At 53.8% G+C, this 26412-nt stretch overlaps 1 protein-coding gene across 2 annotated transcripts in view; it reads left to right on the forward strand.

Moving 5' to 3' along the window:
* Nucleotides 1-26412, forward strand: part of IFT172 (intraflagellar transport 172) — a 39069-nt gene that overhangs the window by 12336 nt on the left and 321 nt on the right. Inside the window, exons 14-47 of one of the 2 annotated variants that reach the window (XM_074536242.1) lie at nt 204-289; nt 952-1064; nt 3535-3702; nt 4008-4144; nt 4926-5033; nt 5546-5630; nt 6072-6164; nt 6479-6556; nt 6931-7179; nt 8884-8962; nt 9344-9464; nt 9801-9945; nt 10018-10107; nt 10507-10604; nt 10836-10971; nt 12332-12448; nt 13066-13208; nt 13818-13911; nt 14137-14201; nt 14326-14506; nt 15009-15118; nt 15530-15659; nt 16225-16323; nt 16677-16786; nt 17277-17340; nt 17906-17992; nt 19039-19155; nt 19711-19821; nt 20558-20677; nt 22295-22390; nt 23460-23519; nt 24240-24338; nt 25431-25584; nt 26280-26368. In XM_074536242.1, coding sequence (XP_074392343.1) covers nt 204-289; nt 952-1064; nt 3535-3702; nt 4008-4144; nt 4926-5033; nt 5546-5630; nt 6072-6164; nt 6479-6556; nt 6931-7179; nt 8884-8962; nt 9344-9464; nt 9801-9945; nt 10018-10107; nt 10507-10604; nt 10836-10971; nt 12332-12448; nt 13066-13208; nt 13818-13911; nt 14137-14201; nt 14326-14506; nt 15009-15118; nt 15530-15659; nt 16225-16323; nt 16677-16786; nt 17277-17340; nt 17906-17992; nt 19039-19155; nt 19711-19821; nt 20558-20677; nt 22295-22390; nt 23460-23519; nt 24240-24338; nt 25431-25584; nt 26280-26368 — 3832 coding nt within the window. The remainder of the gene's footprint in view (nt 1-203; nt 290-951; nt 1065-3534; nt 3703-4007; nt 4145-4925; nt 5034-5545; nt 5631-6071; nt 6165-6478; nt 6557-6930; nt 7180-8883; nt 8963-9343; nt 9465-9800; nt 9946-10017; nt 10108-10506; nt 10605-10835; nt 10972-12331; nt 12449-13065; nt 13209-13817; nt 13912-14136; nt 14202-14325; nt 14507-15008; nt 15119-15529; nt 15660-16224; nt 16324-16676; nt 16787-17276; nt 17341-17905; nt 17993-19038; nt 19156-19710; nt 19822-20557; nt 20678-22294; nt 22391-23459; nt 23520-24239; nt 24339-25430; nt 25585-26279; nt 26369-26412) is intronic. The other variant, XM_074536243.1, reaches the window with a different exon arrangement.

Consider the following 26412-nt stretch of genomic DNA (forward strand, 5'->3'; position numbering starts at 1 on the left):
GGCAGCTTTGGGGGGAAGCCATGGATCGGAAAGCTTTGTTCTCTCTTGAGGCAGCTATAGCTACTGGGCAAGTGCCACAGGTCAGAGAACTGCCAGAGGCTACATGTGCTCAGGGTAACTGCAGGGAAGTCAGGGAGGGGCTCTGTAATTCAAATGTGAATTTGGGAGTAGTGAAGGTAATAGTCATTCCCTTCAAATCACAGTGTCCGTATCAATGAGAGACAGCAGCGAGGCGTAGATGAGAACAAGAGGCTGGCTTACCTGGTAGACATCAAGACTATAGCAACAGGTGAGTGTGACCCTCCTTCCCCTTCCCTGTATTTTGCCAGCCTTCCTCATTCCTTTTCATTTTTTGTGCCAGGCAGCACATCCCTGAAGCTCCTCTGTGCATTCCCTGTACCAAGCAGCAGATTCTCAAGTTCCCCTTTGCATTCCCTCTGCCTGGCAGCAGATTCTCAAGTTCCCCTTTGCATTCCCTCTGCCTGGCAGCAGATTTTTGATGTTCCCCTTTGCATTCCCTCTGCCTGGCAGCAGGTTTTTGAAGTCCCCTTTGCATTCCCTCTGCCTGGCAGCAGATTTTTGGTGTTCCCCTTTGCATTCCCTCTGCCTGGCAGCAGCCCGCTGGAAGCCAGGCTGTCCTCCCTTGGGCAGGATGGTGCCTGTCATGGACACAGCCATGGGTGGCTGGCACTGTGTCCTGGACCCAGGCTCTGTGTTGCCTGCACTGCCCATGAGCTGTGCATGCTCACAGACAGTGGGAGAGAGCTGCTGCTGCTGAGGAGGCATCAGAATAAAATGTCACTGCTTTTTGGTGTCCATGTCACAGTGTCTGTGCAGCGGGTCTTGCCCTAAACAGGTGCCAGGCACCTGATTCCTCTGGCACAGCTGTGGGTGCTGAGCACTTTGAGGTGCATCAGATACTGACACTGTTTCCTTTCTTTCCTTCCCCAGTGGACCTTGTTGGTGGCTACAACACTGGCACCATCAGTCACGACAGCAAGATCGACTGGCTGGAGCTCAATGAAACAGGCCACAAACTGCTCTTCAGGGACAAGAAGATGAGGGTGAGGCAGCCACCTCAGGCCACGTGGCAGGATGGTGTCTGTGGGGAGAGGAAGGGACAGACATGCCTGAAGGGGGGGAGGGAGATGAGAAGCACATCTGAGACACTCGTGATTTTTGGTTACTGCTCCTTTGGGGCAGATTGACCATGGCCAGATTGCATGAGCTGGCAGTGCTGCATTCTTGAGTCCTAGCTAATGCTGAACTCAGTTACTGGATGTCTTGCTTCATCTCATCACACCTGACAATGAAAATCATAGGTTCTTCTGCAGTACTTATGTCTGTGTGTTCAAAATCATGTCAGTCAGGTGAATCCCCAGTGACTGGGAAAAGGAGAACATTGTACCTATCTTTAAAAGAAGTAGGGAGGAGGACCCTGTAGACCAGGTAGCCTCACCTCTGGGGCTTGGAAGGTCATGGAACAGATCCCTTTATAAGAAGTGCTATGGCAGATGGGGAATGGGAAGGGGATTCAGGACAAGCAGGGCAGGTCATTCAGGACAGCCAGCATGGCTTCACCAACAGAGAGTCCTGCCTGACCAGCCCAGTGGCCTTCTCTGATGGGGAGACTCCCTCAGTGGGCAAGGATAAATGACCATGGATGTCATTTATCTAGGTGTCTGTAAAGCCTTTCACACAGTCCCCCACAACATCCTTCTCTCTCAGCTGGAGAGGGATGGATTTGATGGTGGACTGTCTGCTGGATAAGGAGCTGGGTGAACATTCACATCCAGAGGGAAGTGGTCACAGCTCAGACTCCTGGTGGACATCAGTGACAAGCAGTGCCCCTCAGGGGTCTGTGTGGGCCAGTTCTATTTTATATCCTCATTGTGGTACAGATGGAGGGATTGAGCACACCCTCAGCCAGCCTGCAGGTGACACCAGTACAGATTGAGCACACCCTCAGCATTCCTGCAGGTGACACCAAATACAGATTGAGTACACCCTCAGCATTCCTGCAGGTGACACCAAGTACAGATTGAGCACACCTTCAGCCTGCAGGTGACACCAAATACAGATTGAGCACACCCTCAGCATTCCTGCAGGTGACACCCAGTACAGATTGAGCACACCCTCAGCCTGCAGGTGACACCAGTACAGATTGAGTACACCCTCAGCAGTCTGCAGGTGACACCAAGCTGAGGGTGCAGTGACACACCTGGAGAACAGGGCCATCCAGAGGAACCTGGTCCAGCTCCGCAGCTGTGCCCATGGGAATCCCATGAGATGTAGCAAGGCCAGGCATAGGTTGTGTCCTGGACCAATCCCACAGTGAGGGCAGCAGGGGAGGGTGGTCTCTGTTCCTCTGCCCTGTTTGGGTGAGACCCCCATCTGCTGCTTCCAGATGTAGGGTCCCAGCTCAGGACGGACATGGAGCTGCTGGAGCAAGTCCAGAGGAGGCCACAGAGATGGTCAGAGGCCTGGAACACCTCTGCAATGAGGAAAGGCTGAAAGAATTGGGGTTGTTCGTCCTGGAGAACAGAAGGCTCCAGGGAGAACTTAGACCCCCTTCCAGTGCCCAAAGGGCTCCAAATGAGCTGGAGAGGGGCTTTGGACAAGAGCCTGGAGTGAGAGGATGAGGGGGAATGGCATCCCACTGCTGGAGGGCAGGGTTGGATGGGATACTGGGGAGAGATTCTCCCCTGTGAGGGTGCTGAGAGCCTGGCACAGGCTGCCCAGGGAAACTGTGGCTGCCTCATCCCTGGAAGTGTTCAAGGCCAGGTTGGACAGGACCTGGAGCAGCCTGGTCTAGTGGAAGGTGTCCCTGCCTATCCTATGGCAGGGGGTTGGAACAAGATGATTTTTAAGGATCCTTCCAACCCAAACCATTCTGGGGTTCTATGGTTTCTCCAGCCATTTTGGTACAGACTGAAACAGGGACAGTCTTGTTCTCTTTTGATAGGTGTTTCATGAGACTAGCACTGCTCTCTCTTCTGTTTCTCATCTTCTCTAGGTGAGGACAAGGAATAGAGACAGTCTGGGACTTTTCAGTCACAAGACATCATATATACAGCAAAGTTATGCCATATGTCAGGTTACACCTTCCAAAGCGTTGTGTTTGGTTTGGGGCAGTGTGTTCCACAAACAACTGATCTCTCACCTTATTGGTAGTGGTCATTGCAACAGGGCTGTGCCTGGGATGGAGAGTTCAGCCCAGAATTGCAGAGGAAGGCCCTTCTTGGTCCCTTAGCTTGTTTCCACTAAGGATTTCAGAGCCCATTTTCCTGTTCCAGCTCTGCCGCTGAGAGGCAGCTGAAGTAGCATGAGGCATCTTCTGGCTGATATGTGTCTGTGCTGAGCTCTCAGGGAGGCAAGAGTTTGAAATGCTGCAAGGATTTAGAAAGGTCTTACAGGAGTGTGTAAATAAGTATGATGAGTATAAATAAGGTGATGTCTGTTTCCTGAGCTGCTCAGCCCAGGTCCTGTGGTGAGCCTGCAGCCCAGCTGAGCCCGTGCTCCCTCCCTCTGCAGCTGCAGCTCTATGACATCGAGAGCAGCACCAAGACCACCATCCTGAACTACTGCTCCTACGTGCAGTGGGTCCCAGGCAGCGACGTGGTGGTGGCTCAGAACAGGAACAGCCTCTGCATCTGGTACAACATTGACGCTCCAGAGCGGGTCACCATGTTTCCTCTGAAGGTAAAACTCTGCAGGCTTGGTTGCCGCCTGCAGTTCCTTCTTCCTCACGTGTGTGGGAGCAGCAAGGGTGGTATGGCAGAAGGGAGACAGAAGGGAACTGTTAGTTTCTGCTGGACAAAATACAAGCTCAGCTTTGTGGTAGATATTTCTGGCAGAAGATGGAGCAAGGAGCTGCTTCATGGCTCAGTGCTCTCTCATTCAGAAGAGCCATGACTGGCAGAGCTGTTGCAGTGCTGCCCTCACACCCCTGAAACCCTCACCCTTCATATGAGCTGGGGAGTATTGGCAGCTGGTCCTCTTTCTAGGGGGATATCGTAGGCTTGGAAAGGAATGATGGAAAGACTGAAGTGATAGTGTCTGAAGGGGTGAACACTGTGCCCTACACCCTGGATGAAGGCCTCATAGAGTTTGGAACTGCCATTGATGATGGGGACTATCACAGGTAAGTGCTGGATGTGCCAGTGGGGGTGGCAGGTGGCTCATGCCAGGCTCCTGGGAATCAATGACCCATGAATGGCAGCAGCACAGCTTTCCAGAGCTGAACTTCAGACTCTCAGCATGATGTTGCTGCCACGTGTGGCTATAATGAACACCAGAGTCCTTCAGGAGAGATTTTTCAGCTTTTGTGTCCTTGCAACTTTATGGTTTCAAACTCAGGGAGAGACTGGCCAGTCTGGTCCCACAGACATCAGCAGGGCTTTGCTGAAGGTAGCTGTCAATTAATTGCAGTGAATAAGAGTCTCCAGAGCAGCCAGATGTGCAATGGTGCTTGGGTGCTTTTACTGCTGCCCTTCCAGGGATGCTAGCAGTGTCATGGAAACATCTAGGAGTGTGCAGAGTGAAAATTGACTGCCTGGATACTGCTGACTCTCTTAGAGGGCTTTTAAAAGTGACCAGGGAAGAAAACTTCACCTGTTCATAGCACTGCTGTGTCTTCAGAGACTTTCTCAGTGGGGACTTGTGTCAGACAGAACACCTTAGATTTGTCCCACAATGCTGCAGCCTTCTGCTGATAATTGCCTCTAAGTACCTTAGCCCAGGTAGGAATAACCTGGATGTCTGAATTTCCCCCAGCTCTGTCAGGCTCTGTGTTACAGTCTTCAGAGCTGGGCACCCAGCTGGCTTTGGCTTCAGTGCCACTCTGGTTAGGAAGCTCCTATGTCAGTCTGGGATTTTCTTCAGAGCTCTTCTGTCACTGAAAGTCTGCAAATCTCTGTCCCAAGGGCTGCTGCCTTTTTGGAGACACTGGAGATGTCCACAGAGACTGAAGCCATGTGGAAGACCCTCAGCAGACTGGCTTTGGAAGCGAGACAGCTGCACATTGCAGAGAGGTACATCACACCTTCATGGCTTCAACGTGCTCTTTGCTGAACCCCAGAAACCAGGGTCCAGCTAAAGATGTGGCTCTGTGTATGGTCTGGAGTATTCCCTGCATTGGAGACTTAGCTGTTCTCTGTGCCAGGCCATGGTCTTGCCTTTTCACCCCAGCTGGTAGTGCCAGGAGCTGGGATCACCTCTGTCTGTAGCATAAATGTTTGTTGATGTTGGCCCAAAGCTGTGTGTAGCAAGGACTCTCAGAGCTGACAGAATCAACAAGCTTGAGGCACTGCTGAAGCCTGGGGAGGTGAAACGTGAGCCATGGTCATGTTCCTGGATTCTCCCATGGAGCAGGGCCAGAAGGCACATCTGAGCATAGGTCTTGGCAAAATCCTTCTCGTGAACCAGGGCCGCCCCACCTCTCCCATTGCTGAGCTGAGTCTGCTGCCTGGTTTCTGTTTCCTTATCTTGGACCAAAAGTGGGCAACAAAGCCTGGGTATTGACTAACTGCTTTGCATTTTCCAGGTGCTTTGCAGCTCTGGGAAACATGGCAAAGGCTCGATTTCTGCATGAAACCAATGTCATTGCTGACCAGGCAGCTCAGGAGCATGTAAGTGAAACTTTTCCTGCTCCTCAGAGCAGCAGATTCCCTGTAAACACTCGCATGCACAAGATCTTCTGTGTCCTTGCTCACCAGTGTCATGCTGCAGACCAGTATCTGTTCATGTAGAAAGTGCTGGCATTGTCTTCTGTCCAAGGCTGGCCATTTTATACTGTCCTGGCTTGTCACTGCTGTGATTCTTAATGTCTTTTGTTTCTGTAGTGAGCCAGCCTCCAGCTGCAGTGCCCTCTAGAGTCTTCCATTCCAGAGCTGTTCTTTCCTCAGCACACTGAGCTTGCTGCTGTCTGCAGTGCCCTCTAGAACGTTCCATTCCAGGGCTGTTGTTTCCTCAGCACACTGAGCTTGCTGCTGTCTGCAGTGCCCTCTAGAACGTTCCATTCCAGAGTTGTTCTTTCCTCAGCACACTGAGCTTGCTGCTGTTGTCTGCAGGGTGGGGATGGCACAGACCATTACCTGGTGCGGGCCCGCCTGGCCATGCTGGACAAGAACTACAAGCTGGCAGAGATGATCTTTCTGGAGCAAGTGAGTAAAGGAACAAGGAGTGGAAAAGGTTCTGTTTAATGCTGGGGGGGGAGGTGTGTGCCCTCTGCTGTAAGAGGAAAGGAAGATGTTGCTTGTTCCTTGCAGAAGAATTTTCTCCATGAAGTAGAAAAAGGATTCCTTGTTCTGAGGTGTGCAATTACCCTGAGGTGTAGGAAGAGTGTGAGGGAGGACGTATATCCAAATAATGGAGACAGTACACTTTTCCAAGTGTTTTCTGCACATCTCACCCTGCCTGCTGTGAGAGCTCCTTGGCAGTGTGTCTGCTGGGGTTAACACTTTGCTTTCCAACACAGAACGCCCCAGAGGAGGCCATGGACATGTACCAGGAGCTGCACATGTGGGATGAATGCATTGTGGTGGCCAAGGCCAAGGTACAGAGTGCTGCTGCACTGGCTGTGGGCTGCTCTTGCTTGGTAAATCTTCTGGTTGGGAGCTATTCAGGGATTCAGGGTCTGTGTTCTTTTCACCTCCCCTACCTTGCTTCTGCTCAGAAGGGCTCCCAGTAGAAGGGAAGGTTGCACTGGTGTAAGTACAGACCTAGCTGAAGCTACTGAAATTGGTTTAGGAGTATCTGTGCTTCAGAAGAGAATGGGTAGTGCCCACTGGTACACAGGGCCTGGCATTGTGGTTTCTGATAACTGGACAACAAGAGGCCTGGTGCTGTGAGCAGCAGCTCAGAGCCTGCAGGATGAGCTGGACAATATCTCATCCTCCCCAGGACTCCCAGTTGTGTGTTTGTCCACAGGGACACCCAATGCTGGAGAAGCTGCGCCGGGGTTACTACCAGTGGCTGCTGGACACCCAGCAGGAGGAGAAGGCTGGGGAGGTGCAGGAGGGCCAGGGTGACTACCTGGCAGCCATCAGCTTGTACCTGCGGGCAGGGCTGCCAGCCAAAGCAGCACGGCTGGCCATGAGCAGGGACGAGCTGCTCACCAACGAGGATGTCATCGACAGGATCTCCTCAGCCCTGATCAGAGGGGAGCTCTATGAGCAGGTGAGTGCCTTCCCTCTGGGCTTCCAGCTTAGGGGCATCATTACCCCATCCTGTCACCTGTGAGAGAACAGGTGAGTGCCTTCCCTCTGGGCTTCCAGCTTAGGGGCATCATTACCCCATCCTGTCACCTGTGAGACTGTATGAACAGGTGAGTGCCTTCCCTCTGGGCTTCCAGCTTAGGGGCATCAGGGCTCTTACCCCATCCTCTGCACCTGTGAGACACAGGGGAACTGAGCTGGAAAGTAGCAGAGGTAATTCTGGGTCGATGAGGTTGCAGTTAACATTTATGAGGAAATCCTCACTGTACCCATTGTACGTGGGTGAGGTCTAGAATTACTGTTATTAATCAGGAAAAGATCACATCTGATTGGTGACATGTCTCCAGAATATAGTGCCAGTAATAGTTAAGGAGGCCTTAGGAAGATTTGGAACAGAACAGAATTGTGAATCAAATGGAAAACTTGATATCACTGTGGAAATGTCAGTGCTTCCTCATATCAGAATAAAATATGGTGTAAGGATAGTCTAAATGGAGGAGTTAAGGAAGGAAAACAAAGGAGTTGAAGACTGTCTGTAAAGCCATGAATAGCATAAAGAAGGGATGTGATTATTCTCTGTGTCTAATAACACCAAAAATGGGTAACTTATTGTGAGGTGACAGTTTTAAAACCAAAGGGTATTTTTTCCATAGCACATCATGTTAATGCAGGAAAGCAGTGCTGAGTCTGCCCACTGCTCAGCATCCTGGCCAACAGGGGCCTCTGGCAGGTGCTTAAGAAATAAGCCCCTGCTAGAGGCACTTATTTAAAATAAGCATAAAAAATAAAGAACAGGGCAGGCAAATACAGAGTGGCACTTCCTCTAGTGTGTTTTCACTGAACTGAACTAGGGGTTCAGCAGTTTGAAGCCTGTAATGTATCTGAACAGCTCTACTTCCGTGTTTGAGAGCTCTTGATAGACTTTATTTCTATGAGCTTGTCAAATTATTGCTTGAACCATATTGCAGTGTGATACCATTAGAACCACATGTAGATTTTGAGTTACAGTTTTGGCTATGAGTTACCCATTCAGTTTGATGTTGTGTGAAAAAAGCCACTGCTCTTTGTTAGCTTGTTTTATGTCTCCTTTATAAATTACGTTTCTTTAGTCTCAATTTATCTTCAGCATTTTCTGGCCATTTCAACACAAGACAACTTCGTATTTTTTCAAACCTGTCATCTTTTCTTAAGCTTTCATTTGAAAGACTAACTGGAGCTCCCAGCTACTGGATGTTGTCACCAAAAGTATAAATAGTCCAAGAATTATTAGACAAATCATGGAGGTAGAGTCTGTCCAAAGCCATTAAATACAATGATGTGAGGGCATCACAACAAAGTCAGGCAGCTTCTCCTGTGCAGGTTGTCAGATATGAGCAAAGAGGGGAAAGGCTGGTATATACTTGCTCTGTTTTTACAGTTCTTTAGATGTGTGGTGTTGGCACTGTTCAAATGCTGAAGGGGATGAGCCTTTGGTCTTGCAGGATGGCTGTGCTGGGGTCAGGCAGCAGAAATTCAGTGGTCTTGGCTGTCTTTCCTGGTGGTTCATCATTCCCCATGCACTTGGTTAGCTGGGAGGGCAGAGCTGGTGCAGGAGGGCATGGAGCTGGTGGGGTGTGATGGCAGGGGGGTTGGTGGCTCTGGAAACTGGCTCTTGTCTCTGTCCTAGGCTGGAGACCTGTTGGAGAAGGTTGGGAACACACGAAAGGCTCTGGAGTGCTATGGCAAGGGCAGTGCCTTCCTCAAAGGTACTGTGCTCAATGTGTTCCTCCACTCATCTCCAGCAGGAGCTTGGCTACTCTGGCCTGGTGGCAGCATGAAATATTGCCCTGGAGCCTGGAGATGCCTGGATGCTCTGCAGCTCCCACCTATCCTGTCATTCAGTGTATTTTCACATAGCTGTACTTGCACATGCAGTGCCAGGAGAGTGTCTTGTTCCCTTGGCCATGCTGACTGCAGCAGCAGGGATCTGGCCCAGCTCTCCACAGGGTCTGGGCTGCTGGGGAGCCCACGGGAGCTGGAGTGGCTCAGGCAGTCAGCATTGCCCTCCTCCTGGCCAGCTCCAAGCCCATGTTTGCCCCACAGCTCCCTGCTGCCCTCAGCCTTACAGCTGCTGTGTCCCCTTGCAGCTGTGGAGCTGGCTCGCCTGGCGTTTCCTGCAGAGGTTGTGAAGCTGGAGGAGGCCTGGGGAGACCATCTGGTGCAGCAGAAACAGCTGGATGCTGCTATCAACCACTACATCGAGGCCAGGTGGGAGCAGGGCAAGGCTGGGTAAGCTGCAGGGTGCTGCCAGGGCAGGGAGTTGGTACCTGCAGGGGCTTTGCCTGAGTGAGCCCCCACTACCCTGCTTAGAGTGCCCCACTTGCCTGTGTGCAGCAGCCATTGATGGCTCCCCACATCTCTCCCAAGGTCTCACAGTGCTGATTGCTCTTCCCTGCTGTCCCAGTCCTTTCATGCCCCTCAGCACTGCCAGTTCCTCAGCTGCTTTGTGCTGAGTCAGGCAGCAGAGCACTCTAGTCTCCCTGGCACGGTGCAGCTGGAGGAGATGCTGCTGCCTGGCTCTAAAGGCTGATGGTTTGGTGCCAGGTGCTCAATTAAGGCCCTCGAGGCAGCTTTGGGAGCCCGGCAGTGGAAGAAGGCCATCTACATTTTGGACTTGCAGGACAGACAGACAGCAGCCAAATATTACCTGAAGATTGCCCAGCATTATGCAGCTTTGCAGGAGTATCAGGTGAGGCACAGACACAGTCACCAGTGCTCTGCGTGTCCCTGGGCTGTACTGAGTGTGGTCCTTTCCTGGCAGGTTGCAGAGGAGCTGTACATCAAGGGAGGCCAGACCAAGGATGCCATTGACATGTACACGCAGGCTGGGCTCTGGGAGCAGGCTCACAAGGTGAGGCAGCAGCCAGAGCCTCTGTGAGCCTCACCCTGCTTGGTGAGATCTTCCATCAGCAGGTGGTTGTGCCTTGAGCACCAGTACCTGATCAGCCAGGACTCTTCCCAAATACGTGTACAGGGACATCCAGTAGCCAGAAAAAAATCCAGTGTTCCCATCCTGACCCATCCTGGCCTTGTCTCTCTCACAGCCCCATGTGGGTGCACCTCTGGCACAAATGGCCTTCTCCAAGAGCTGGTCCTGTGTGCTTTGTGACAGTGACAAATGACTGCCCATTCTTTGCAGAGCATACAGCACAGATATCTCTGTCAGATGGGAAGGAAATATGTTTTCCCTTCTCCCGTCACGTGTCAGGAAATTGCTGTTCATTTCTCCCCTGTGTATTCCTTTTGGCAGCTGGCACTCAAGTGCATGAGCCAGGAGGAGGTGACAGTGCTATACATAACCCAGGCCCAGGAGATGGAGAGACAGGGCAAGTACAAAGAAGCAGAGAGGTGAGTTTCCTGCAGTACTGCTGTCAGCCCAAGACTGAGCCCTGGAAAATCAGCTGCAGTGAGGAGAAGCCCTTTGCTGGGTTAGAGGGAGAATTTGGGACTGGGGTTTGGAATGGTCAGAGGAGCTTTCTCCACACACGGGGAGCTGAAGCTGGTATTTCAGGATGTGGGAAGGTTTCAGGGACTGGTCTTGTCCTTGGCTGAGCTGTGCGGATGTGCTCGTGTTGCCAGGCTGTACATCACTGTGAATGAACCCGATCTGGCCATCACCATGTACAAGAAGTGCAAGATGTATGATGAGATGGTTTGCCTGGTGTCCAAGTACCACAAGGACTTACTTGGAGATACTCACCTGCACCTGGGCAAGGTGAGTGCATCTCATGGCAGGGGATCAGCTCAACCAAGCAGGGGCAAGATTGTTGTTATGGACAGAGTTTTGAGATTGCTTAAAAAATCAGTGGCAAGGGTATGAGCAAAAGTCAGGTTTAATATTAAGTATCAAAGCAGAACAAGTTTGTTGTTCAATTTACACAAAAATTTCACTCTACTACTTACAGGACAGCTAAGGCACAAGGAAAAACTAGCAACAACAAAACCAAACAAAGTGCAGACAATCAAAGAAGAAATTAACTAAGAACTGTCTGTGGGGATGGGTGGGTGGGTGTGACAAAAGACAGTGGGCAAAGATAAAAAAGAGCACAGCCTAAAAGCCTAACAGCACTCAAACATAAGAGTACATTAATTTAACTTACACCTTAAGACTAACAATTTAACATAGGAAAACATTTAACTTACATCTAATTAAATTTATGGCTTAACCTTCACAATCTAACAGAGGAATAACACTTTAACAGCATTTAGCCTAATTTATAACTTTGAAGTTATACTTAGCAACTCAGCAGAAGAGTAACACTTGGCAACACTTCGCTTATAACTTATGTTAAACAACTTTGCAAAAGAACAACACTTAGCAGCATTCAAATAAGTTTATAACTATAATTTAACCTTACTTACAGGCCTCACTTACTTAGATATCCAAGATACTGAAACATTTAAGAAAACCACATTTCCCACAGATTTGCCATAGCATACATGCATCTTTATGCACCCAGACAGAAACAGTCAGTGCCTACAAGGTACCTGTGAAAAATTCCCCCCAGAGGTCAGTGAAATCCTCACTTTGGAGGCCTTTGCATCTCCCGTGGGTGAAGGATCAGGCCCGAAGGAGTGAGCTATTGACCCAGCACACATTGTGTTTGGCAGTCCTCCAACAGCAAACCTGGGGTTTGCTGGCTCTGACAGGTGCCCCCACAGAGGGAGGTTGCTGTGGTGCCCACTGTGGTGCCAGGACAGCTCAAGAGGGTCTCATTTTGGACTGCTGTTTATAGGATCACAAGGGCTTCAGTCATAGCAGTGCTTCAGCCTGGCCAGAGTTTGGGTTGGCATTTTCTTTGAAGGTGTGAGAACAGGAGTGTTGTGCTTTTCAGGCAAGAGGAACATTTTCCAAGGCGGGCATATCATAAAGAAAACAGAAGCTCGTTAAACAGGAGCAGTTCCTTGGAGCAAGGCAGTGTTTCTGATAAGCTCGGGAAGAGCTGAGCCCAGGTGGTGCTGTCAAGGCCGAGGGCTGACAAGCATTTCACAGCTCACACTGCAGCCTGTGAAGGAGAAGGGGGGAATGCACAAATGTCCACACGAGTGTCACTGCCTCATTGCTCTGCCTGCAGGAGCTGGAGGCAGAGGGGCGCCTGCAGGAGGCTGAGTATCATTACCTGGAAGCCAAAGACTGGAAGACCACGGTGAACATGTACAGAATGAATGACATGTGGGAAGAGGCATACAGGGTAATAATCACTCACAAGGGTCAGCTTCTGGCTGTGGGATCCTGGTAGAAACTGCTTTGTCTGTGTTCACTTGCAAGATCAGAACACTTGGTGTGCCCTACCTAGCCTCAGAACTGCCCCAGCCCTGGAGCCCTATGGGCCTCCCAGCCTGCAGGGTTTGACCCTTTCTGCTGGGCTCCTTCCTCGAGGCTCTGCCCTGGTCACTCATCCTGTGGTACCTCAGGGGTGTTGCTGTGGCCACAGCCCCCAGCACTGCTCTGCTCAGTGTGCCCAGGGAATGCTGGGCTCCCTTTGCTGTCCCAGCAGGGATGTGGCTCTGCTCAGGAACGCAGGGTTCTCTCCTTGTGTCCCAGCAGGGATGTGGCTGTGCTGAGGAGTGCTGGGTTCCTCCTGCAGTCCCAGCAGGGATGTGGCTCTGCTGAGGCTGCTCTGCAGCACCCTGTGGGCCTTTGCCTTACTGTCCCCTCCCCAGGGCAGTGGTGCCTGCAGAAGGGTTTGTTGGGAGGGAACAGATGGTTCTGGGGCTCCCTCCTGCTGGCAGGCAGCACGTTAGAGGGGCTCAGTCTGCTGAAGGTGGAACATAGACTGGGTTTTTCCATTTCCTTTCCTTTGGACAGGTGGCCAAGGCATACGGGGGTGCAAACTCCCACAAGCATGTGGCCTATCTGTGGGCAAAGAGCCTGGGTGGAGAGGCAGCTGTGAAACTCCTCAGCAAATTTGGACTTCTGGAGATGGCCATTGACCATGCAACAGACAGTGGGTATGCAGGTGCCCAGGACCTCCCTCCCCTCTGCCAGCCAAGAAAAGCGTGTGGGCCAAGATAACCTGTGCACATGGCAGCTGCAGGTCCAGAAAATGACATGTCTTCCATCCCACCGTGCTTCACACAGGCCTTCCACACCCTTGGCATGTCCCACTTCTCTTCTTTGTGTCAGTCTCTCAAATGCCAGGTCTGAGCTGGCAGGCAAATGCAGATTGTCCTCTGCAGGGGAAGGCTTGTGAGAGCCTCTGAGCATGAGAGGGGGTGCTCCTCATGTCACCATGAGTAACTGTGTGCCACAAGAGCTCTGGCCCTGCTCTGCAGCTGGCCAGGTGTCTGCCTGCATGGCCACTCATTGCTGCTCTTCCCGAGGCTCCCACATCTCTTGGCTCCTGCCTTGGGCTCTAACAGCAGGTGGGAAGGAGCCAGATTTCCTTAGTAGGGACTCCAAAAGCTCCTGGTCAGGAGCAGGAGGAACAGACTGTGCTAATTCACTTGGAGCCCCCTGTATTCCCCTCTCTCCTCTCCCAGTGTCTTGTGCTCTACTTGATGTCTTGTTCTTGATGAAGGCACACACTCACAGCTCAGTCCTTCTCTCTCTCATTGCAGAGTCTTTGAATTTGCTTTTGAGCTGGCCCGCCTCTCCATGAAGCAGAAGATGCCAGACATCCACCTGAAGTATGCCATGTTCCTAGAAGATGAGGTAATTTTCCCCCTGGAACAGGTGCAAGTCCTCCAGTCCCTCAGGTAACTGAGCAGCTGTCCCTGGGCTGCTGCAGCAGTCCCTGCATTCCCAAAGGGCTCCATGATGACAGTGCCAAGCTCCACACACCTGTGTTCCATAAACGCCGCCTTGGATGGGTAGAGGAGGGCATGTGGTGATGCCAGAACAGGAAGGTGTGCAAACAAATCCCTTCTTCTCCTCTAGGGCAAGTTTGAAGAGGCTGAAGGAGAGTTCATTAAAGCTGGGAAGCCCAAGGAAGCTGTGCTGATGTGTGTGTCCTCCCCATCCTGCTGTGTGTGCTCTCTCCATGCAGTGCTGGCCCGGTTGCCTCTCCAGCGCTGGGCTGCTCCTTGTTATCCCTGTTGTCCCACCTGGTGTCCCTCTCATCCCCAGGTTTGTGCACAACCAGAACTGGGACGCTGCACAGCGTGTGGCTGAGGCTCACGATCCAGACAGCGTGGCTGACGTGCTGGTTGGGCAGGCACAGTTTGCCTTTGAGCAGAGAGAGTTCCAGAAGGCAGAGGCCTTCCTCCTGCGAGCACAGAGACCTGAGCTGGCCATCAAGTACTATAAGGTGAGTGCAGCCTGTAGCAGCATCATTGCCTTCCTCACTGGACAAGATCCCAATTTAGATGAAGGAGTGAAATTCACCTCCCAGCTCCCCCTGTCAGCTTAGCAGCCAAAGAGGTTTAAACCATTTACTCAGGCTTTCTGGAGGAACTGAATTCTGGTCTGAGGACTGAGCCAGTGGATTTCATGTCATAGCTTTGCTCTCTCATGGTTCTGGAGGATGGGTGGTCCTTGGGGTAGCACAAGTGGGTGCATTGGGAGGCTGGAGTGCCCATTCCACTGAGGTGGCTGGAATGGATGAGCATGTTCCCCTGAGGTGGCTGGAATGGATGAGTATGTTGGGGCAGGTGGACAGACACAGGGGAGGAAAGAATTGGGTGGTGCTGCTGTGGTTGTTTCTTCTAGTCAGTTCTCTGGCAAGATTAAGAGGAGGGGATGGGTGTGTTGTGTGATAGCAGGAGCCTGGGGGATCCTGGTGAGAGTTTCTCCCCGCTGTGCCTGTGCAGGAGGCCGGCATGTGGAGCGAGGCCCTGCGGATCTGCAAGGAATACCTGCCCGGGCGGCTGGCAGAGCTGCAGGAGGAGTGTGGCAGGGAGGCTGGCAAGAAAGGCTCCAGGTAAGGAGTGCTGTGGTCAGGCTGCAGGAAATAGCCTGGAAGCTCTTCCCCATGGCCATTTTGCTGATGCCTTACAGAGACAGCCCGATGGGACCCCTGACATCCACTTGTTTCCTTCTTGAGGACTCCGGACTTCTTACTGCATAGGTTTCCTATCATCCTTATTTCTCTGGGAGTCTTATTTTTGCCATCCAAGGTCTCCCAGATGGCATTTTGCCCCACTTCCAAATCTCCATGGTCTCCTGTACTGCCATTGCATCTCCCCAGGGTCCTTGGTCAGTTCTTTCCTCAGCCCTGTCCCTGTTCTCTGTCTGAGCTCCCTGCTTGCCTGCCGTGTGCACCCGTGCCCACCCCTGTCTCAGGATGTGTGCAGCATGCCCGTGCTGCTCACAGCCTGCGTTCCTCCTGCAGTGGGCCTGAGGGGCTGCTGGAGCAGGCCCGCGAGTGGGAGCAGGCCGGGGAGCACGCCAGGGCCGTGGACTGCTACCTGAAGGTGCGGGACCCCAGCAACAGTGTCCTGGTGGAGAAGTGCTTGCTGAAGGTACTGTCAGGGCCTGGGATTCCCTTCACTGCCCTTCTGCCTGGGAGCTCTTCCACATCCTGAGTGCCCTCAGGGATGTGTGTCACTGCAGGGCTCAGGAGAGCCTGCAGGGCTGAGAGCCTTCACAGCTGTTCTCTTGAGCCATGACAGGCTGTGCTTGTCCTGCATGCCGCTGCCTCCCTTGCTCTGGCACCTGTGCCTGTGCCAGGCCTGTGTCTGTGTGCCCACGGCTCCCTGCACTGCTGGGCTGCTGCACTCTGTGATTCAGCTCTTGCTGGAGGGGCACCTTCCTGTGCTCCCTGCCACCAGCCTTTGTGCTGTGCTCTTGCTCATGCTTCTCACCACACCCATGTCCTTGTACCACCTTCAGCTACAGTTGTGTCCTTGTCTGATCTTCTCCCGTGGGTGAAGGTGGCTGGGCCTTTCTCCTCTGACTTGCCATTGCTCCTCTTCCTCCATCATTCAAGTGCTTCCAACTGTCAGTCGTGTAGACTGAGCACTTGCAGCTTCATCCCACCCTCCCACCATTTCCATCAATTGAGCCGCTGACAGTTTCTCTTCACAGGCTGCTGAGTTGGCTGTGAAATTCTTGGATCAGTCACAGAGCATGGAGGTGACACGGACCGTGGCTCCTCAGCTGGTGGCCATGAAGAAATACAGCTTGGTGAGCAGTGGCTGCTGCCCCAGGGCTGCTCAAGGAGCAGTGACATGGGAAGGGAGAGCTCTGTCCCAGGGCAGGAGGTCAGGTCACATCCTGGGGTGATGGCTGGATGGGTGGCCTCATCTAGAGGTAGGCTGTGCAGAATCTTCAAGGAGGATGAAAGAGGGGAATTAATCAAGTCCTGGAAGAGTGTGAGAGAGCTAGGCCTTGGGAGAAGGCAGGAAGCAGAGGAGAGGTTTATCTTTTGGGAAGAGACTTTCTGTGGTGTCTGTGTGCTGCTCCAGCACCAGCTTCAGCCTGGGGCACAGGGAACCCGTGGGGTTTTGCCTCCCATGGGAGTGTCTCTGGCCCTGCAGGCAGCTGAGCTCTACCTGAACCTGGACCTCGTCCGAGAAGCCATTGATGCCTTAATTGAGGGGGAGGAGTGGAGCAAAGCCAAGCACACAGCCAAGGAGTTCGACCCCAGGTATGCCCTGAGCTTTGCAAACTACACCCTTCCTGTTCCCCCTGCCACCCCCAGCTGCTCCCCTGTCCTGTCCTGTCCTGTCCTGTCCTGGGTTTCCTGGATTCTCCCCACAGTGGCTTTCTTTCCCATGTTCAACAGGGTCCATTCTCCACCCTTCCCAAGCCATTTCACATTCTGGCACTTTCCTATTGCCACACATCCCACAGAAACTGTTTTCCCCTTTGGTTTCACCCCCATCCCTACCTCCCTTTCCCTTGCCATGACTCAGTGCATGTCCTTCCTTCTGAAGCCCTGTGATCCCTTGTTCTCCTCGCATATTCTGCTGTGAAGAGCTGCTTGGACCCTTTCCTTCCCCGTCCATCTGTGCTCCAGCAGCCTGCTGGCAGGACACAGCACAGCTGCAAGAGTGCTGGTTCCAGAGCTGAGTCCAGCCCCTGCACTGCTGCAAGCCATGAGTCTTGCTGCCTTTTGGGGTTCTTTGTGCCCGCAGGTCAGAGGAGTACGTGGACCAGCGTTACAAGGAGTATTTAAAGAAACAAGGAAAGGTGGATTCGGTATGTGGGATGCCTGCAGGCAGGGCAGGGGTGTCAGGGCCTGTGCAGATCCTTTTGCCTGACTGTGGGTACGAGTCTGTGTGTGCCTGTGAGCCATGGCTGCTGCACGCCAGAGCACAGAACCACAGAGGGGTTTGGCTGGGAAAGGACCTTAGAGCTCACCTCAAGCTCATCTCAGTGCACCTCCTGCCTTGGGCAGACACCTGGCACTGGAGTGGGTTGCTCCAAGCACACACTGCTAGCTCATGTCCAGTTTGGTGCCCACCAACACCCCCAAGTCCTTCTCCTCTGCACTGCCCTCCATTCTCCCCCCAGGCTGCCTCTGTGTTTGGGGCTGCTCTGACCCAGGTGCAGCTCCTGTCACTTGTTGACCTCACTTGGGCCAACCTGAGCCTGAGCAGCTCCCTCTGGTGGCAGATGGGTCACACAGGCTCTGTGGTTTCGTGCTGTGGAGGGGAAGAGACTCTGTGTCTGGGCAAAAAGGACATGGCTGACCTGGTGCTTGTGTGCATGTGAGCAGGGGGCCTGGCCTGCACAATGAATTCATGGCTGTTTCCATCCTCAGCTGGTGGGAATTGATGTCATGGCAGCTCTGGATATATACGCAAAGCAGGGGCAGTGGGAGAAGTGCCTGGAGGTGGCAGCCAAGCAGGTGAGTGCCCGTGTGAGCCCTCAGGGACACACCTGGGCTCCTGGAGCCTGCATGGGTGGGCAGCACTGCACCTGGGGTGCTCCACACCTCTGTCCCACCGTGGCCAGGGAGGCTGAGTGGGGAAGTGCTAGAACCTGGAAGCATATTGTGTTTAAATTTTGTGATTAATGGAGCACTGGAAGAAGCTAAATGAGTTGTTTGGGCTGGAAGTAATTGGTGCCATGGAAACAGGGATCTGTAGAAGAAAGCCTTCTTTCTCTGTGTTCTTGGGAGCAGTGGTGTCAGTCAGGATGAGGCATCCTAGTCAGGAAAGCAAATCTGACATTTTTTCAGTTTTACTGACCTGAAACTAACAAAATTACCTCAGCAGAGTAATAAAATGGAGAAAAGCAAAATGAAACTGTTTTACAGTGTTCTTTCAAGGGAGTAGCAGGAGAAGACAGCTCTCTATTATCAGGATGTACTTTGAGGGATGGTTATTGATTGGTGATTGGCTGTTAAACAGTTATTGGTTAAATGGTTGTTGGTCATGGAGGTAACCAAGGGCAAGCAGTTCTTTGGAGTGAGCTATCACAGGGACATCACAGCCTGTCACTCAGGCCAGCTGGAGCCTTGGAAAAGCTCTGGGAATGTCTGGGACTGTGGTTTATAACTTTGGTTCCAATAACCTACCTTTGGATTCTATAGAGTGGACTTGGTGTCTCTCAGACTTGGGCTCCTCTGTGATGCAGATGGTCTCTGTTGAATCATTGTGCTTTGGGAGGCTTCCCTATTGATGCTCTACTCATCAGGAGCCAGAGAATAACTGTGCACTCCATTTAATGGGGAAGGCTCAGTTTTTTGTGTTGGGCACCACAAGGCCACACTGAGTCTGGGAAGATCTTGGTGTCTGCTCGTGCCTCCAAGAGAGCCTTGGCATGATCCTTTTCCATAGCCAGGGCAGAATATAATCACTGACTCAGCTGCTCCCCAGTGATTACACAGCAAGAATGGTACATCCATACCCACCATGAGCCTCATGCTGCTGCTCTCTGTGTCTCCTGCAGAGCTACCAGGTGCTGCACAAGTACGTGGCTCTGTATGCAACACACCTGATCTGTGAGGGCTGCTGGGACAGAGCCCTGCACCTGTACAGCCAGCACGGAGCCCCTGCCAACCCCCAGGTGAGGAGGGTGCCCAGCAGGCCTGTCCCTGTGCTGCAGGGTCTGCTGCAGGGTCAGGCTGCAGGATCTGCTGCAGGATCTGCTGCAGGGCCAGGCTGCAGGGTCTGCTGCAGGGTCAGGCTGCAGGGTTTGCTGCAGGGTCTGCTGCAGGGCCAGGCTGCAGGGTCAGGCTGCAGGGTTTGCTGCAGGGTCTGCTGCAGGGCCAGGCTCCCACCTGAGCTGGGATTGCCTCCAGTTCAGCATGCCCAGCCCTGCAGGGGTTCTTCAGAGGGCTGGAATATCCCAGCTTGTTCTCCATGGGAAGGAGCAGGGGAGGTTGAGTGTTTGTGTTTGTTTTGAGCACCGAGTTCAGAAGAGAAGGAGCCATTTGCTTCTCTGAGAGCATTGGCTGCAGGAAGCATCCCTGCATCCCTCCCTGTTTGCCTGCCTTGTCCCCAGCCCCCTTCCTGCAGCACTGCCCCTCTGCAGCCCTTTTCTTGGCCTGTGCTTGGCAGCAGGAGAGCTCTGCTGGCCCCTCACCTGTCTCCTTCCACACTTGTGTCCTTTTTGTGGCAGAATTTCAACATCTACAAGCGCCTGTTTGTGGAGATGGTGAACGCTCGTGGCAGGAACTGTGCCGAGGCGTACGCGGGCTGGGCTGAGCTGCGGGACGTGCTCCTGGCTCTGGTGAGTGTGCCCTGCCTCCCCTGCCTGCCCAGCCCCGTGGCAGAGGAGCCAGCCCCTCCACAGGTGACAGGGACGGTGTTTGTAGGGCACAAGCTAAGGGTAGAGAGCTGGCAGTGTGGACAGCAGGAAAACAGGATCCTGGCAAGTGGATGTGGCTGAGCTGGAGAAGGCAGAAAGGAGACCCTGTGCTCCAGGCCAGATCCTGGGAGTGGGTTTGGACCCTGCCCCTTGCTCCAGGCCAGATCCTGGGAGTGGTGTGGCCCCTGGCCCTTGCAGAGCTCCAGGTGTCACTGTGACATGGGAGCTGTCGTGACATCTCTTCTGATCCTACCCCAAAATCAGCAGCCTGCATGGGGAAAGCACAGAGCTGCTGAGCCTGGAAAATATGAATTCTCCCCATGGAGGCTGAGAGCCTTCTGCTCCTCATTCCTGTCCAGACCATCTCAGCCAGAGCCACAATTGCCTTATCTCTGTTTCTGTCCTTACTGCAAACATAAGCAAAATCAGAAAATCCTCCCTTTGTCCGTGCAGGCTCACCCCTGCTCGCAGTGCTGGCTGTTGTTGCAGTGCTGGTGACTGCCCCTGGCTCCCACAGCCTCCTTCCTGCAGCATGCCTCCAGAGTCCCAGAGGTGTCTGGATATTCCAGATCCTTCTCTCTGCTGACTTCCCCGTCTCATGTGCAGTAAGTGCCCTTGTGCTTTCCTGCCCTCAGTTCCTCTCATTTTCTCTTCTCAGTGTGAGAACCTGGCGAAGAGCAGCGAGGCAGAGCCTGCAGCCCAGGAGGAGTTTGAGAGGATGCTGCTCATCTGCCACTACTGCGCCGCCCGCGCCGCCGCGCAGGGGCTGCCGCAGCTGGTGAGGCTGGGGCTGCTCTGCCAGGGCCTCACAGAGGGGAACCCATGGGTGTCTGCAGGTTTGGGCTGTTCATGGGTCACTGTTGCCATAAACCACCAGGCACCTCCCAGAGAGGGGACCCATGGGTGTCTGCAGGTTATGGGTCACTATTGCCATAAACCACCAGGCACCTCCCAGAGAGGGGACCCATGGGTATCTGCAGGTTATGGGTCACTATTGCCATAAAGCACCAGGTCACCTCACAGAGAGGGAAACCCATGGGTGTCTGCAGGTTTGGGTCACTATTGCCATAAAGCACCAGCTCACCTCCCAGAGGGGAAACCCATGGGCACCTGCAGGTTTGTGCTGTTCATGGGTCACTATTACCATAAGTCACCCATCATGGATGCATAGAATGGGACTGCAGTAACCTGGCACCCACCACGACAGGTGGAACTGTGGGTGGTGTTTTCTACTTACCATGGGTACCATCCCAGCCTCTGTGGCTGAGCTGTAAACCATGGCAGGAGCTCATCCTTGTGCTTGGCGTGACTTGTGAGAGCAGAGGCGCCAGTAGAAAATTAGGAATCACAAAAACTCTGATGTTCCCAAAAGAGGGATGGCTTCCTCTCTGCTCTCCTGGGCTCTGAGAGCTGCTGGGCTTCACAGGTGGGCTGCAGAGCAGATCCTCTGCCCAGGGCTGCAGCAGGCACTGGTGCTGTGTGCTGGGCCTTGGGGGGCTTTGGGAGCTCATGGGCCTCTCTGGGGGCATCACAAGGCCCTGTGATCTCTGTGTGCTGGGATTTGTTCTTGGCCTCCCTGCTGAAGTCCTGATCCCTGTGGGATTGTGGAATTGTTCTAGAGCTCTGGATGGATGTGGCACTAGAGTTGTGATGGAGAAGGCTGGGAAAAGGAAAAGAACCCCAGTGAAAGCCACAGGGAAGACTGGGATTCCTCATGGCTGTGTGTGTGGATGCTGGGGGTCCAGAAACATCAGACAGCAAGAGCCAAGTCTGATGTCTTGGAGACCTGTACAGATCTCCACAGCTGTGCAGTGTTGGGCTGGGCAGCCTGTTTGGGACCATAAAGAAGGAGCGGCCTTGACAGTTCTTGTGTGACAATGGGTGTCTGGCAGCAGAAAAGTGAAATTACCCTTCAGTTCCTCACCCCTGCTCCAAAATTCTTATATAAATGCATACAAGAAAAAATGCATTGAGACTGTGGCTGGAATTGTTTTGTGGAGGGGCTGGAGAGTCTCCATTCCTCGAGATGGTCAGAACCTGAGCAGGCATGTTCCTGAACCAGGCCTGCAGCTGCCTCTGCTGTGACTGGGGCTGGGGGCAGCACTGGGAACTGCCAGCAATGTCAAGCCAGCTGTGCCTTCCAACCTGTTCTGTGACTCAGATGGGGGTGTTTGGGTGGAAAATAGCAAGGCTTCTAAAGCAGAGGAATTTCACCCTCAGGTGACAGTCCCATGTGGGCTGTATTGAGGGAACTCAGGGTCAGGACTGAGGGGTTTGACCTTTTTTACCTGTGAGGCCTGTGTGGGTGCAGAGCCCTTGCTGTGAGTGTGGGGGATCTCCTGAGATCCCCTCCAGGCTGTTTTGTCTTTGCTGAGTTCTGTGTCTCTGTGCCCAGGACACCATGGCTGCCCAGCTGTCCATCTCCCTGCTGCGCCACACGGATCTGCTCCCTGCAGACAAGGCTTTCTACGAGGCTGGCATGGCTGCCAAGGTAAGGGCTCCCTGCAGACAAGGCTCTCTGTGAGCCTGGCATGGCTGCCAAGGTAAGGGCTGCTCCCTGCAGACAAGGCTTTCTACGAGGCTGGCATGGCTGCCAAGGTAAGGGCTCCCTGCAGACAAGGCTCTCCATGAGGCTGGCATGGCTGCCAAGGTAGGAGCTGCTTCTGCACCAGGGAACAACACAGGACCCCTCAGCTTTACCTCCCCAAATCCTGGGCTCTCCCTGGAGGCTGCTCTTCAGGCAGCTGGCCAGAGCCCAGGCAGTGAGCAGATGGGACCTACAGGCCCAGGGCTGGACAGAGGCCATGCTGTGGCTCTGTCAGTGGGGATGTGAGGCTGCTCTGCATCACCCAGGTGTCTGACAGTGTGCCTGGCACCTGTGACACATGGCAGGGACAGCAGCATGTCCTCACTGCCTGCAGTGATAGAATCCTGGAATGGTTTGGGTGGGAAGGGACCTTAAAGCTCTTCTTGTTCCATCCCCTACCATGGGCAAGGACCTTCCATGATCCCAGGCTGCTCCAGGCCCCATCCAGCCTGGCCATAATGCCAGTCTGCACTCTGTGGAGATGGGCTGGGTGGGCACTGTGGCACAAACAGAGCCACATCCTTCCCAGCCCTGGCTCTGGGAGAAGAGCTGGCTGTGAGGATGTGTGCCAAGGTTGCATTTAAAGGGAGGTGGAAACCCAAAGCAGATAACATTTTACTGACCAATGAGTGACCCTGAGGGATGGGTACTGGGGGATGGACATTTAGGACAGCGTATGGGGCAAGGTTTGGAGGGCTGACCCCTGGCCTCTGGCTGATCACTCCACATCCTGGACTGAAGCTTCTAGATGGAGGGATGGGATGCTGACTGGTGGACAGGGAGCCAGGGTGGGGATTTGGGGGTGATCTCTTCCAGGGAGAGGGATAACACAGGTAAAGGGAGGGGGGTACAGTCTGGGATAAACCATTTGGGAAAAATATTGGGATACAAAACAAAACTACTTCAAAGTACTACAAAAAACTACTTCAAGGATGAGCTGCCCACTCTCACCCAGGGCTCCTCTCCACACCAGGCAGTCAGCTGGGAGAACATGGCATTTGTGTTCCTGAACCGCTTCCTGGACCTGTCAGATGTGAGTATGCTCTGTGGGGCAGGCAGGGCTGGCTCTCTGAGGGGACAGTGCCATTGCCATTGCTGCCACAGGGCTACTGCAGACCCCGGGCTGGCCAAGGCTCACCTGAGGCTCCTGTAGGGCAGCACACTGGAGCTTGGAGAGATGGGGAGAGCCCCCAGACCCACCCAGCGTGTGCCTGGACCAGGGGGCACCCCCACACTGCCTCTGGGGGGCCCTGCCATGCCCTGTCCACATCACCTGGGCGTGCCAGTGCCACCGGGCACGTGGCAGCAAAGAGCACATTGGCAGTCTAGGCCTGAAATCCTCATGGCTGCAGATGCCATTACAGCGTTCAGGGTGATCACTCAAGTTGTTCCAAGGGAAGAAAAGCTACCTGGGAGGTGGAGGCCATGGCCCAGTGCTTTGTCCCCTGTGATGCAGGACTCAGGAGTCCCCTCAGTCCCTTCTTGTGCAGCAGGCTGGCCACCAGAAACCCCAAATCCAAGGGGCTGACACCTCACTGTGCCCCACTCTGAGGTGCTGTCAGCAGCAGCTGGGGGAAAACAAAAGCACCCAATTACACCTTTCCCTTCTCCAAGGCCACCTGCACAGGGCAGAGCCTGAGACACTGCAGAGTGTGTTCATGGGGGGCAGGAGGGCCTGGGCACCAACGGGCAGTGCCATGCTGGCCATGAGCGCTGCAGCTGGCACTGCCCACTGCTCTGTCCTTCTCTGCAGGCCATCGAGGAAGGGAACCTGGACTCCCTGGACCACTCTGATTTTCAGCAGACAGACATTCCCTTCGAGGTGCCCCTTCCAGCCCAGCAGCACGTGCCTGTGAGTGTCACCTGTCCCCTTCTGCAGTGCTGCACTGCAGGGCTCTGAACGGGGACTGGGGTAAAGCTGGAACTGCAGGGATGGAAACGGACCCAGAACTGGCCCCTGCTGCCTGTCCCTGCACTGAGAGCACACAGACAGACAGACAGACAGACAAAAACACACACACACATACACACACACACAGAGACACACACAGGAACCTGCTGCCTGTCCCTGCACTGAGAGCACACATACACACACACAAAAACACACCTGTGTGCACACCCACACCTGTGTACACACACAGACACACAGACACACAGACACACAGACACACACACACACACACACAGACACACACACAGGCACCTGCTGCCTGTCCCTCCGCTGAGAGCACACATACACACACAAAAACACACCTGTGTGCACACCCACACCTGTGTACACACACAGACACACATACCTGTACACACACACAGATGTGCATACAGCTGCGAACACAAACACGTGTGCACAGATGTTTTGCAGACACACACGTATACCTGTACACACACACACACAAAAACATACCTGTGTGCACACCCACATCTGTGCACACGCACATACCTGTACACACACACACACACACACACACACACTCTCTGTCTCTATCTCTCTCTCTCGTGCTCCCCAGCACACACACACACGCACACACCTGTACGCAAATACACACACACACACACACACACACACACACTCACTTTATCTCTCTCTATCTCTCTCTCTCGTGCTCCCCAGGACACACACGCATACCTGTACACACACACCTGTACACACACACACACACACACACACACACACTCTCTCTCTCGTGCTCCCCAGCACACACATACCTGTACACAAACACACACACACTCACTCTCCCTCTCTCTCTCCCCAGCACACACACATCCCCCCACTCAAGCCCCGCCGTGCACCATGCAGCGTGTGCTGTGTGCACATCACGCATGCCCGTCCTGCTCTCTCTCCCCTGTGCTCCCGCGGCTGTGGGGCAGCAGCAGCAGCAGCAGCAGCAGCAGCCGCCCAGCTGAGCCCGGCACCGGCTGAGCCCGGCCCTGGCTTTGCCCGCAGGAGGAGCAGCGGGAGGAGGTGCGGGACTGGGTGCTGACGGTGTCCATGGACCAGCGGCTGCAGCAGGTGCTGCCCCAGGACGAGCGCGGCACCTACGAGGCCTCGCTGGTGGCAGCGGGGACAGGGGCGGCCTCCCTGCCCTGCCTGCTCACAGGTGAGCTCGGGGACAGCTCAGACAGGAGATGACACAGTGCAGGGAGTGGGAGCTGCAGGGTGGGCCTGGGCTGTGCTCCCAGAGCAGTGCAGGGACTGTGTGGCTGTGGGGAGCCAGCTCTGCTGCAGGAGATTGGGCATTTTTACTGTGGGGTGGGTGAGCACTGGAACAGGTTGCACAGAAGGTGTGAGATCGCCATCCTTGGAGACAGTCAGAAGCTGTCTGGACACAGCCCTGGGCTGTGTGGCCCTGCCTGGACAGGAGGTTGAACCATGCAGAGCCCAGAGCAGTTCGGAGCTCAGACACTCTGTGGTTCAGGGATGGCTCAGGCTGGCACAGCACAGCCAAGAATGGGCAGCACCTGGCCCTGCTCTCTAGTGCAAGACTAAGAAAGGACTAAAAAAGGGTCAGAGAAGGGGGAGCAAGAGAGGGTCACCAGGAACAGGACTGTGGCCTGAGAGTCAGAAGCTGGGTGCCACTGTTGGACCTACACACTTGGGTGTCATTGCCCAAGGGCAGTTCAGCCTTAATCTTCATTTGATCCCCCCACTTTGAACAGCCCTTCTCCATTTTGGTCTCCTAGAGAGCAAGGCAGCATTATTCCCCCTACACACTGTGCCGGGGGGCAGTGCACCAGGTGGGGGTATGCTTGCTGTGGGGCTCAGCTGGTTCTGAACGTGTCGCTTTGTGCCCAGGGTACCCAGTGCTGGGAAACAAGATTGAGTTGAGGCCAGGCCGAGAAGTGAAGAAGGATGCGTGGTACAAATTCGTGATGGCTGTCAAGGTGAGCCAGAGCCCCCAGGCAGGGACGGGCTGTGGGTGGGCTCA

The sequence above is a fragment of the Zonotrichia albicollis genome, chromosome 3 (genome assembly GCF_047830755.1).
Source record: "Zonotrichia albicollis isolate bZonAlb1 chromosome 3, bZonAlb1.hap1, whole genome shotgun sequence".
Lineage (NCBI taxonomy): Eukaryota > Metazoa > Chordata > Aves > Passeriformes > Passerellidae > Zonotrichia > Zonotrichia albicollis.